Source organism: Monodelphis domestica, chromosome 6 (genome assembly GCF_027887165.1).
Source record: "Monodelphis domestica isolate mMonDom1 chromosome 6, mMonDom1.pri, whole genome shotgun sequence".
Classification (NCBI taxonomy): Eukaryota; Metazoa; Chordata; class Mammalia; order Didelphimorphia; family Didelphidae; genus Monodelphis; species Monodelphis domestica.
The window spans coordinates 7,415,769-7,427,110 of NC_077232.1; the positions used below are offsets into that span (position 1 = coordinate 7,415,769).

At 59.2% G+C, this 11,342-nt stretch overlaps 2 protein-coding genes across 2 annotated transcripts; one reads left to right on the forward strand and one right to left on the reverse strand.

The window, feature by feature from the left end:
• Positions 1-3,204: 3,204 nt before the first annotated feature.
• Positions 3,205-9,274, forward strand: FOSL1 (FOS like 1, AP-1 transcription factor subunit). Its single transcript, XM_056801318.1, has 4 exons — positions 3,205-3,485; positions 4,661-4,858; positions 6,543-6,650; positions 8,214-9,274. Exons 1-4 carry the CDS (start codon positions 3,396-3,398, stop codon positions 8,622-8,624), a joined length of 807 nt encoding a protein of 268 aa, XP_056657296.1. The 5' UTR covers positions 3,205-3,395; the 3' UTR covers positions 8,625-9,274.
• A 188-nt stretch (positions 9,275-9,462) lies between these two features.
• CCDC85B (coiled-coil domain containing 85B) lies at positions 9,463-11,105 on the reverse strand. Its single transcript, XM_007502677.3, has one exon. The coding sequence runs from the start codon at positions 10,891-10,893 to the stop codon at positions 10,177-10,179; it is 717 nt and encodes a 238-aa protein (XP_007502739.1). The 5' UTR covers positions 10,894-11,105; the 3' UTR covers positions 9,463-10,176.
• Positions 11,106-11,342: the final 237 nt, after the last annotated feature.

The window sequence follows — 11,342 nt, forward strand, 5'->3', positions numbered from 1 at the left end:
TACAGAGGTGATGTGCTAAGTTCTGTTCTAAGGTCCCTTCCAGCTTTCAGTTCTGTTTTAAAGTCCTTCCCAGCGCTGATGTTCTGTGTTCTCAGTCTTCTCCCATCTCTACATTCTAGGTTCTAATGTCCCTGGGCTCAGCTCAGATTTTTCACGTTGTGTATTCTAGTGAATGTCAGAGCTGGGAGGGCTCCTAGTACAGAGAACGTCACAACTAGAAGGGTCTGACAGAGTGTCAGAGCTCGGAGAAACCTTTGAACAGAGAATGTCAGTGCTGGAAACACCTTTAGAACAGAAGAGGTAGAATGCTGGATTTTGGAGAGACCTCAGAACCTAGAACTGAGAATGTCAGACCTGGGAGGAGCCTTAGAACATAGACTATCAGAGCTGGGAGGGGTCTTAGACCAGAAAATGTCAGCGCTGGGGGTATCCTTTAATAAAACAGAGCTGGGCGGAGACTTAGAACATAGAATGTCAGTGCTAGGAAGGTTCTGAGGTCAAATTTGAACCCAGGACCTTCTGTCTCCAGGTGAGGCCCCTCCAATGTCCTTATTTCACAGATGAGGGAAAGCTCCCCATCATTACATTGCTCAGGGTTACATGCTGAGGCAATGGTAGAATTGGGAGGAGAGCCCACGTTTCCTGATTGTTCATCCCTTTTCGTCTCCCCTAGGACTTCCTGCAGGGGGGGCAGGGGGATGGGTGTGCATTTCTAGGGCTCTGAGGTATAATTGGGTCCCATTGAGAAGAAAGGAGCCTGCCAAGGATGTGTCAGCGTGTGTATGTTGAGCCCTGTCAGCATGTGTCAGCATCTTTGAGTGCACATCTGTTTTGGTCCTTCTGCCCCTGGATCATGGCATCTGGCAACAGAAGGCCTCTGCCAGGGCTCACGCTGGCATGTGTAGGTGGGCATGCCCCTCACCGATGCCATTCAGGGCCCCTGCACTGTGGCATCCCCTGGGGAAGGAAACCCAGCTCAGTGAGATCAGAATGAACCGAAGGCAGTCCTGCGGCGTGTTGTTGTTCGGGCTTGCCTGACTCTTCATGACCCCATTAGGGGTTTTCTTGACAAGGATTCTGGAGGGTTTGCCATTTCCTTCTCCAGCCCATTTTACAGATGAACAAACCTGGGCAAAACAGGGTAAAGTGACTTGTCCAGGGTCACATAGCTAGTTTGCCATTTCCTTCTCCAGCTCATTTTATAGAAGAGGAAACAGGCAAACAGGGCTAAGTGCCTTGCTGAGGCTCAGATTTGAACTCAGTTCTTCCTGACTGAAAGCTGGGATGGCTTAGTAGACTGAGAGTCCAGCCTAGAGAGGGGAGGTCCTGGGTTTGAATCCTTCCTAGCTCTATGACCCTGGATAAGTCACTTAACCCCCTTTGCCTTGGAACCAATACACCGTATTAACTCTGACAGAAGGTAAGGATTAAAAAAAGGAGTGAAGACCCCTGGAGAGGAAGGGGCTGACGGCTGAGAGGCTTTCACGTAACTCTTATTAGACATCAGCACAAAGAAGGAGAAGAGAACCTCCTTGTCCTGCTTCCTCTTAACCTTTGAAAACTGGAAAATCATTGCATTCACCTATTTGTATTATATATTTTCACAGGCAGGTCACTGGCTTCCACTTGGTCCAGGGCCGGCCAGATTCCATTTCTACAGGGCTCTCCCAGGTTCCAAAGCCCTCCCTTCCTAACCCAGCCCCTTCCAGGCTTCTTACACCCCACCCCCCCATGCCCTTCCACCCAGTGACGGGGCTTCCTCCCCTGATGTTCTACCACAGGACCCTCCATCTCCAGGCTCCAGGCGGTGTCCCTGGAGGCCCCTCACCCCGCCCCCTTCGTGGCTTCTTTTAAATCCCAATTAAAATCCTACCCTTCTCTAATCCCCCTCAATTCCAGGGCTTTCCCTCTTTCAATGACTTCCAAACTAGACTCTATAGAGATTGCTTTTTATTATTTTTTTTTTAACCCTCACCTTCCATCTTAGAATCCATGCTGGCTATCAGTTCTAAGGCAGAAGAGTGGTCAGGGCTAGGCAATGGGGGTCAAGTGACTTGCCCAGGGTCACACAGCTGGCAAGTGTCAGAGGCTGAATTTGAACCCAGGACCTCCCATCGCTGGGCCTGGCTCTCAATCTCACCCCCCTTCCTCCCCGAGGTTGCTTTGTATACTTTTATTAGCTCTTTCTCTTTACCATTAGATTGTGGGCTCGCTGCCTTTTCTGGGTCCCCAGCACTTAGCCCGCCGCCCGACACATCGGAGGAGCTCGCTAAGTTTGGCGAGTGACTGGATGAGCAGTTTCCCACCACAGCCTCAGTGCGAGGTTATGAACCCCTTTTACTGACACTCGCCCCATGACAGCCAGCCAGCGTCAGAGCCCACGTGGTCAGCTCCCCATCCTCGCTTCCTTTCCCGGGGGCATTTGCATAAGAGCCCCCTTCCTGGAACGCCTGGCCGGCCTTGTCTCTTCCTTCTGGCTCAGCTCCGACCGAAGACTTCTCGGTGAAGCCCTGGCCTGCTCCCTTCTTCCCCTTATCCTTCCCCGTCACCCCCGTCCGTAGGCTCCCAAGAATGGAGGCTGCGCCAAGGCAGCGCTGGAGTTCGGTTCCATTTCGGGCCCCTCTAGACCCGCCCCCCGATGCCGTTGACCCTCACACCGCAATCGGAACTCCGCGAACACCGAAGAAGTCCACTTGCACCCGACGCCCCGGCTCATTTCCGTTTGCTTAGCCCGGGGCTCACGAGTACCCAGCAGAATGGAAGCCCCCCAAGCGCAAGGGCTGCTTCGTTTTTGCCTCTGGGTATCCCCAGCGCCAGGGACAGAGGTGGTGCTTAATAAGAAAGGCTGAGAGCCTCCTGGACCTGACAGCGCGAGGCTGCGTGGCCGCGGGCCAGGCCCGGCATCCCACTGGGCGCTCCGCAGCGCCTAGGTGTCAGGCTGCAGAGCCCAGGTGCCCTAGAACCTGAGGCGACGTCTGGCGTCGGGGGAATCCTTTACTACGCCCAGGCGTGGCGTAGGAAGTTGCCCCATATATGGGCATCTACGTCATCCGCCTTCGATCGTACCAATATGTTAGGATTCCAGGGGGAGCACGGACGGGCTGTTGGCGTCGAGGCCGCGGGTCTGGCCCTTTTATCGGAAAAGGAGAGGATAGTTTTAGGTTTGATGCGAGAGGAAATAAGAAAGGGAGGAGTTCGGGGAGGACCTCCATTTTCGGCAGCGAATGTCGAGAAGGTGGTTAACAGTAGCCACCCCCGGGACGAAAATGGTTCATTCCATCAAAAGGTTCATTCAAAAAAAAGGAAAGGAGGCGTCGGAGTAACAAGTGAGTCAGATCCGAGTAGGGACGCGGGGAGTCCGGGAAGCCTGGGACCCACTCAGCACTAGCCGAGACATGTTCCGAGATTTCGGGGAAGCGGGGCCCAGTTCCGAGGGCGGCCCGTACGGTGCCCCTCAGCAGCCATCCACCACTACCGGCCAGCAGGTAAGGAGGGCTCCGGAGCCGGGACCCAGGTGCACCTGGGGCCCTGAGCGCCTCGGGATGGGGCTGGGGAGCTGGCAGGCGGGCTGGGAGGGGACTTACTGCACTGCTGCGAGATCCGGACGTGTGAGTATAAAGAGTCTGAAGAGCCTAGGACTTGGCCTCGGCTCTCCCAGACCTGTGCCAGGCTCAGCCTCAGTAGCGGACCTCTCTTTCCTGGGTATGGGGCCCAAGGAAGCCGCCCGGTCCAGAGTGTTGGGGCGGGACTCTGGGCAGATCCTGCTACCTCCATCGGAACCCCACAGGCCAGTGTCGGCCCCAGCCCCTCCCGCTCGAAGCCTCTGGTCTCTACCAAATCCGACCCTCTAGCTCCGCACACCACCGGCTCCCCCTGCCTCCTCATGCCAGTTATCCCCACCGAACTCTGCCGGGAGCAGGATCTGCCTGGACGTCCCGCCCATTTTCGAGGCTCCCAGCTTCGCTGCCCTTCCTTGGTTCCCAGGGTCCCCCAGCTGGTGCTGACAGCAATTGAGGGTGGGATCCTGGGGTGGGTGCTCTGCCCCCCAGGCCCGGGCAAGCTGAGCCGAGGGCAGGTGCCCATTTCCGGCCGTCCGGGGGCCAGGCGAGCACGTGTCCCGCGTGGAGAACTGACCGGCTGCGGCCCGAAGCGCCGAGTCACAGGCAGCTGAGTCACTGGGGGGGCGGGGTAGGGGGAGGGCGCCCCTCCCTTCCTGGCCCCCCGAGGCGCTCCTGTCCGCGCTGCCGCTGCCTTTGGGTGTCAGGGGAGGAGGTAGCCGCCGATTCCCGATTCCCTCCTGGGCTGCTCAGACCCCAGTAGGACAGCACTGGATCGCGGCCCCGCAGCCCGGGGCTCCTCCCATTCTCACCCTCCCCACTGACCTTTTCCATTCCCTGAGGCTGTCTCTGCGCTTCCCCCCCCCCCCTTTGCCCCGGGACCTCGAAACACCGCCCCCGACCCGCTGGCAGGGATGACAGCACGGGCTGGTCCCTGCCGGGAGCTAGCGGGAGCCCTTTCCTCTGCCCTCGCGAGTTGCCTGATTGGGGAGGGGGGCGGGGCGGCGGGCAGCGGGGCCTGTCGGGGGGTGTCCCCAGACCAGCAGGGCTCCCAATGCTTGGCTGACCTGACCTGCCGCTCTTCTTTGTTCCTTCTCCTCTAGAAGTTCCATTTCATCCCCACCCTCAACGCAGTCAGCAGCAGCCAGGAGTTTCAGTGGATGACGCAGCCCCGGTACTTGGGCCCCAGTGGCAACTACCCCAGGCCTGTCCCCTTCCAGCCCTACGGGCTCCAGGGGCGGCCTGGGGTCATTCGGGCCGTGGGGCCCCCCGCCGGGGTTCGGAGGAGGCACAGCGAGCAGGTGAAAGACCCTTCCCAAGAGGAGGGACTCGAGTCCCGGGTCAGCAGGCTCAGGGGACCCTCTTGCTCCTGTGGAGGCTTTGAGCAGCTCTCTGACTCTCAGAGCTGGGTCACCCCATCGACCTGGACTGGATCTGGGAAACAGGACCAGTTCTTCTTCCGCCCATTTCACTGGTTTCTTTTAATCACGACCTACAGAAATGGGAAGCAGTGGCCACCCTGGGCCCCGTTTCTTCCTCTGAAAAAATGAGGGGCTGGACTAGATACGCTCAGGCCTCCCTTCCAGCTGGAAGTCTTGGGGTCCCAGCCTCAGATCTAGAAGTGAAACCTCAGAAATCTTCCAGTCCATCCCTTCATTTTACCCTATAGGAAGCTGGGGTCCAGGGAGAGCTTGCCCAAGAAGCAGGAAAGAGCTCCCTAGGGTGGCTGGCTTTTCTGGGGATAGTTTCTTGGTAACCACCCCCCCCACTGCTGACTGGCCCATCCCACACCCCCACACCCCCACCCACCCCCTCAGTCCTGTCATCTCCAGGAGGGACAATAGAGACCCCCCTCCCCCGCTCACTTCAGGGAACTAGGTTCAAACCTCCTCCCTTCTCTTATTTACTCCCTCTGGGAACCTCCCTATCTGTGCCTCAGTTTCCTGGTTTCTAAAGTGAGAGCTTTGGAGCAGCCCACAACAAACCACTGTAGCCCTGCTCCTAAGCAAGGACCCCTACCAACTCCTTGAGGGGCAGAGGCTGTCTTTGATGCCCAGTGTCTGGCACAGTGACCAGCACATGAGAGGTGCTTAATAAATGCATATGGATTGCTTGATTCCCAAAGCCTGGGCGCCCTTTATTTTATTATTATTATTTTAATCCTCACCTTCTGTCTTAGAATGGGGGGGGGGGAGCCAATGGGTAGCTCAGTGGATTATTGAGAGCCAGACCTAGAGACCAGAGGTCTGACACTTCCCAGCTGTCTGACCCTGGGCAAGTCACTTAACCCCCATTGCCTAGCCCTTACCACTTTTCTGCCTTAGAACCAATACATAGTATTGATTCTAAGATGGATGGTCAGGGTTTTTTAAAAATAAAAATAAAAATAAATCAATCTTGGGGGCTGGGCAATGGGGGTTAAATGACTTAGCCAAGGTCACACAACTAAAAAGTGAGGTCAAGTTTGAACCCAGGACCTCCTATCTCTAGACCTGACTCTCCATCCACTGAGCCACCCAGCTGCCCAAATCTCTTCTTTGGAGTCAGCCTGTCCCTTTGGGAGGTCCCTTCAGGGCCCAGCTGGGTGGCATTCACGGGAGATGGGGGTGGGCAGTGCTGGATCTGAAATCGGAAAGGTTCAGGTCCCATTTCTGACTCACTGGGTGACACAGAGCAAGTCACTTATCAGAGTGGGGTGGGGAGGGGCGGGGCTTGGAGGAGTCTATCCGAGGGACCTCCTCATCCCTCCCCGCACCAGGGAAGCCCCTCCGCTGATGGGGAGGAACCAGCCAAGGTGCAGGCGCCGCTGCTCCTGGCTAACTGGAAGCAGCCGAGCTCCCCTCCGGGCACGGGCTGACCTTGGCCGCCTGGAGGAGTCTGTGCTCTCTCTGGACTCTCCCATAGCCCATGCCCTTCGGAAACCGCCCCGTGAGCACCGGGGGAGGCTGCAGCACCTCCGCCTCACACCAGTTTTCATCCTCGCAGATAAGCCCGGAGGAGGAGGAGAGGAGGAGGGTCCGGCGGGAGAGAAACAAGCTGGCAGCGGCCAAATGCCGCAACAGGAGGAAGGAGCTGACCGACTTCCTTCAGGCAGTAAGTGCGAGGAGGGGGCTCCCATCAGGCCTTGAGGCAAAGGCGGGGGGGGGGGGGGGGGGGGGGGGGGGGGGAGCCTCGGGACCACCTTGGGCAGGCGTGGCAGCTTGAAGGCCTAAAGGCAGGTGTGGGGTCTGACCCCAGCTGAGTCCCCAGACACTCCCTTGTGAGTCTCAGTTTCCCAACTATCACAATTAGAGTGCTAGTATCTGTACTGCCTGCCGTAGATAAAAGGCTTTGTAAGTTATTATTACTTATTGCCCTCGAAGTTAAAGACAGATTCCTTACTTGGCATTCAAGGCCTTCTAGCCAATTTGTCTTTCACTCTATTCTCTAATCAAACTAAACTACTTACTCCCCTACTTTGGTTGCTCTGTGTCCTTTGACTTCACATCCTCCCTTTAAAACCCCAATAAAAATGCTGCCCTGCCACAGCTAGGTGGTTCATAGATAAAAGGTCCTGGATTCAAATGTGGCCTCAGCCACTTCCTAGCAATGCCTAACTGCCTAGCCCCCTTATTGCTGGTCGTCTGCCTCGGAACCAATATTGAGGGATTCTAAGACAGAAGGAAAGGGTTTAAAAAGAAAAAGAAAGAAAATAGCTTCTTCCTAAGGAAGTCTTTTAAAATAATAATAAAGGGGGCAGTAGATGGAGAGCCAGGCCCAGAGAGGGGAGGTCCTGGGTTCCAATCTGACCTCAAACATGTCCTAGCTGTGTGACCCTGGGCAAGTCACTTTACCCCATTTGCCTAGCCCTTACTGCTTTTTCACCTTGGAACCAATACAGTATTAACTCTAAGACAGAAGGTAGGGGTTTAAAAATTAAAAAAATAATAATTATCTTTAACTTACATTTGTATGGTGCCCAAAGTTAAGGCATTTTATAAATATTAGAGCTAGGTGTTATTATCCCCATTTTAAAGTCGAGGAAACCGAGGCAGAGGTGAAGTGATCACACAGCTAGCCTCCCCCTCTGATCGCCAAGAACGTGGCTCTGCAGGTGCCTGCGTTGTGCCTTATTGGTGCCCTGAGCTCAGTGGAGGCAGGCTCTCCCCAGGACTTCATAAACGTTTATGGAGTGTGGAAAATGCCGGCCGGCAGGGAGGGTACCTCGAGAGCCTCAGCCATCCCCACCTTGGCCCTTAGAAGCTGAGTTGGCTGTTGCTGTTGAGCCATTTCACTCTTCTCGGCCCACCCTGAGGTTGTTTGGGTAGAGACACATTTCCTTCAGCTCACTTTCCAGATGACCAAACAGAGGGGCAGTTGTCTGAGGCCGGATTTGAATGCAGAAAGATGAGGCTGCCTGAGGCCGGGCCTCCAGCCTCCGTACCACCTAGCTGCCTAGAGCTGTAGGCAAATCAGCCTCAGTTTCTTCTTCTGTCAAAAGACAGGGTTGGCCTCGCTACTCCCCAATTCCCGTGATCGAATGAACCTCCCCCTTTGGGATCTGGCCCACCTCAGAGTCTGGGGACTGTGGCAAGAATCACGGGGCTCCCAGGTCCCCAAGGGGCACTGCTTCCCTCCCTCCAGTGCCTCTAGCTCAACCTCCCCCTCCCCTCACAGGAGACGGATAAACTAGAAGAAGAGAAATCAGAGCTTCAGAAGGAGATCGAGGACCTGCAGAAGCAGAAGGAGAGGTTGGAGCTGGTGCTGGAGGCTCACAGGCCCGTGTGCAAGGTCCCCAATGAGTCAGAGGAAGAGGCTGAGCCTCCGGAAAGACCATCGAGCAGTGCCCCGGCTCCTCTCCGGCGCCGGCCCCAGATCTCCCTCTCCCCTGGGCCCGTTTTGGAGCCTGAAGCCCTGCACACTCCCACTCTCATGACTACCCCCTCCCTGACCCCTTTTACTCCCAGCCTGGTCTTCACCTACCCAGGGACCCCGGAGCCCTGTGCCTCTGCCCATCGGCGAAGCAGCAGCAGCAGTGGGGACCCCAGCTCTGACCCCCTGGGCTCGCCCACGCTTCTGGCCCTCTGAGCCCTCTGGCTCTCCAAGATGCCCGGTCAGCCCAGGCTTCCCCCTTTCTCTTTGGACCCCATCTTCCTCCTGGCCTAGCATGTTCCTGGGCATCTTTTGTCCTAGCTTGTCCTGAGCATCTCGGGCACCCCGGAGGCTCTCCAGCCACCTCCCAGGGATCAGTCTGGAGCATTCAAGGGCCGACTGTGCCTGGAAGGCCTCCTGTTTAAGGAGCATGTGTGGCTGCTCCCCTCTCCTGCCACACAGCCCAGAGAGCCCCAGGACCTCTGAGGCTTCCTGCCAAGCTCCCTCCAAGGCCCCAACCCCCTCCAAACGCTGCGCTGCCTCAGCCCTTGGGCTTTCCGTGGGACCAACTTCCTTTTTGTGGAGCAGCGTGTACAAGTTAGAACACTAACCCCAACCCCTTCCCCGAAGCACAGCGGATGGGGAGACCCCTCCCCCCTGCTCTGGTGCCCCTCTTCTCCCTACCTCTGGAGAAGAGCTTGTAGGCCTCTGTGATGGACTGGAGAGGTCCTCAGTCCTCTGGGCTCCCAGAGGCCGCCCCCCACCCTCACACGGACCCGCTCCTTTTCCTGAGAGGCTGCTATTTATTTTCCTAAAGAGACTATTTTTGTACAAATTGGCCAAATGGAATAAAAGGACTAAAGGCTGGTTTTGGGTGGTGTCTCCCTGGACTGAGGAAACACGGACTAGCTGGGAGGGACGAGGGCCGCCAGGCCGGTGTCCTTCCTCCGAGGAACACAGGATGTCATGGCAGGGAGGGATCTTAGAACACGCAATGGCAGGCCAGGCAGTGACCTTGGAACGCAGAACACACAATGTCAGAGCTGGAACAGACTTCAGACATCTTCTAACTTCATTTTAAAAATGGAGAAACTGAGGCCAGGAGGGAGCCTGGACTTGGCCCAGATCAGGTGGCTAGGACCCAAGCCTCAGAGCCGCCTGGAGGCTGGGCACTGGGGGCCAGGGGAGTTTGCTTCTCCCACTGGGATGGTCTCCACACTAGCCAGGAAGGAGCAATGCCCCCAACCACCACCAGCTCCCTGCAATCTCCCCCACGGTCTCCTGCCCCTCAGCCGCCTCTGAAGTCCCTGGGGGAGGGGGCTCACCTCGGGTTCCTCTTTATCTGGCCCTTAAACCCCACCACCTGCTTCCTGCCCCATTGTCTTAGGCAGAAACATCCTGATCTGGGCAGGAAGGAGCCTGGAGAGGGTGGGGGCTCCTCAGGGCTTGGCTGGGGGCCTACTTTGGCCCCGGAGCTCTCCAGACCCCTCTGGGCCTGGGGAAGAGATCCTTCCTGGCATACTGCCAGGGCAGCTTCCTGCCCACCCCATCTAGGCTCTGGGTTCGAGGGGAAACAGCCAGCGGTCAAGGTCTTCTGGGGGATGGGGGGGGTGTTGATGCTGTCGAGGGGCTGGGCAGCTTCTCCCGAGGGTCCAGGCTCCCGTCAGCCCCCCCCTTCCCCAAGGGCCCCCAAACAGACGCTCGGTCCAGGCCGAAGGGCTGGGATCTCTCCAAGTTTTATTGCCCGAGGGCGCGCCCGCTGGCTTGCTCAGTCGTCCGGAGAGCAGGCCAGCTGCAGCTGGTCGGGGCTGCCCACGCTGCCCGTGCTCGAGCTGCCGTCTCCCACGTCCCGGGCCCCGCACGGGGGCAGCCCCAGCTCTGGCCCCGGGCCGCCGGCCGGGCCGTCGGGGCCTCCCGAACCGCCCCCGGGCTCGGGCGCCGCCTCCGCTGCTCCTGCCGCCGCTGTGCCCCCGGCTGTGGCCCCCGCGACTGCGCCCCCTCCGGCTGCGGCCCCGGCTGCCGGCCGCGGGCCCCACTCGTCCTCGAGCGCCAGGCAGAGCTCCTTGAGCGCCAGGTTCTCGCGCAGCAGCTCGTCCTGGCGGCCCTCGAGCTGCGCCAGCTTGTGCCAGCAGCCGGCCAGCTCGTCGCGCACGGCCCGGGCCGCGTGCGCGCCGAAGAGCTGCCACTGGCGGGCCACGCGGCGGCCCTTCTGGCGCTCGTGGTCCAGGAAGCAGCAGAGGTCGCGCAGCTCGCGGTTCTCGTCCTGCAGCCGCCGGTTGACCTGCTTGAGCTCGCGGATCTCGCCCAGGTGGCCCTGCAGCTGCCGGTTGACCTCCTGCATGAGGCGGCCGCGCTGCACCAGCGCCGCCAGCTTCTCCGCCTCCTCCTGCCGCAGCCGCCGCACCAGCTCCTCCTTGGCCAGCGCAGCCAGCTCCGCGTCGCTCAGCGGTCGCCCCGGGCCGCCCGCCGCCTCGCCGCCCTCCATGGCCTCCGGCGGCCGGCCGCCCGCTGGCGCATCCCCCCCCCGGCCCGCTGCCCCCCGGGCCGGCCGAGCGGGGCAGGGGCGCGGAGGCGGCCCGGGCCCAGGCCCAGGCAGAAGCGGCCCCGAGGCCGAGGCGGCAGCGGCGGGCGGACAGGCGGAGGCGGCGGCGGCGGTAGCGAGAATGGGGGCCCGGGGGCGAGCGGGCGGCCCGGGGCGGGGCCCCCCGACGTCACGGCGACGCGGCCAATGGGGCCGTACCGCGGCGGAGCCCGGGGAGGGGGGGCCCCGCCCAGGGATGCTCGGGCCTGGCGCAAGGCCCGGAGGGGAAAGGAGGGGGAACTCAGCTGGGAGAAGGAGGCCTGAAGCTCAGTGGCTGGCTTCTGGACCCGGGCGTCCGAAGTCCCAGTCCTCATAGGGCTCGCGGCCGGAACCCTGATGTCCCTGTGCCTGCG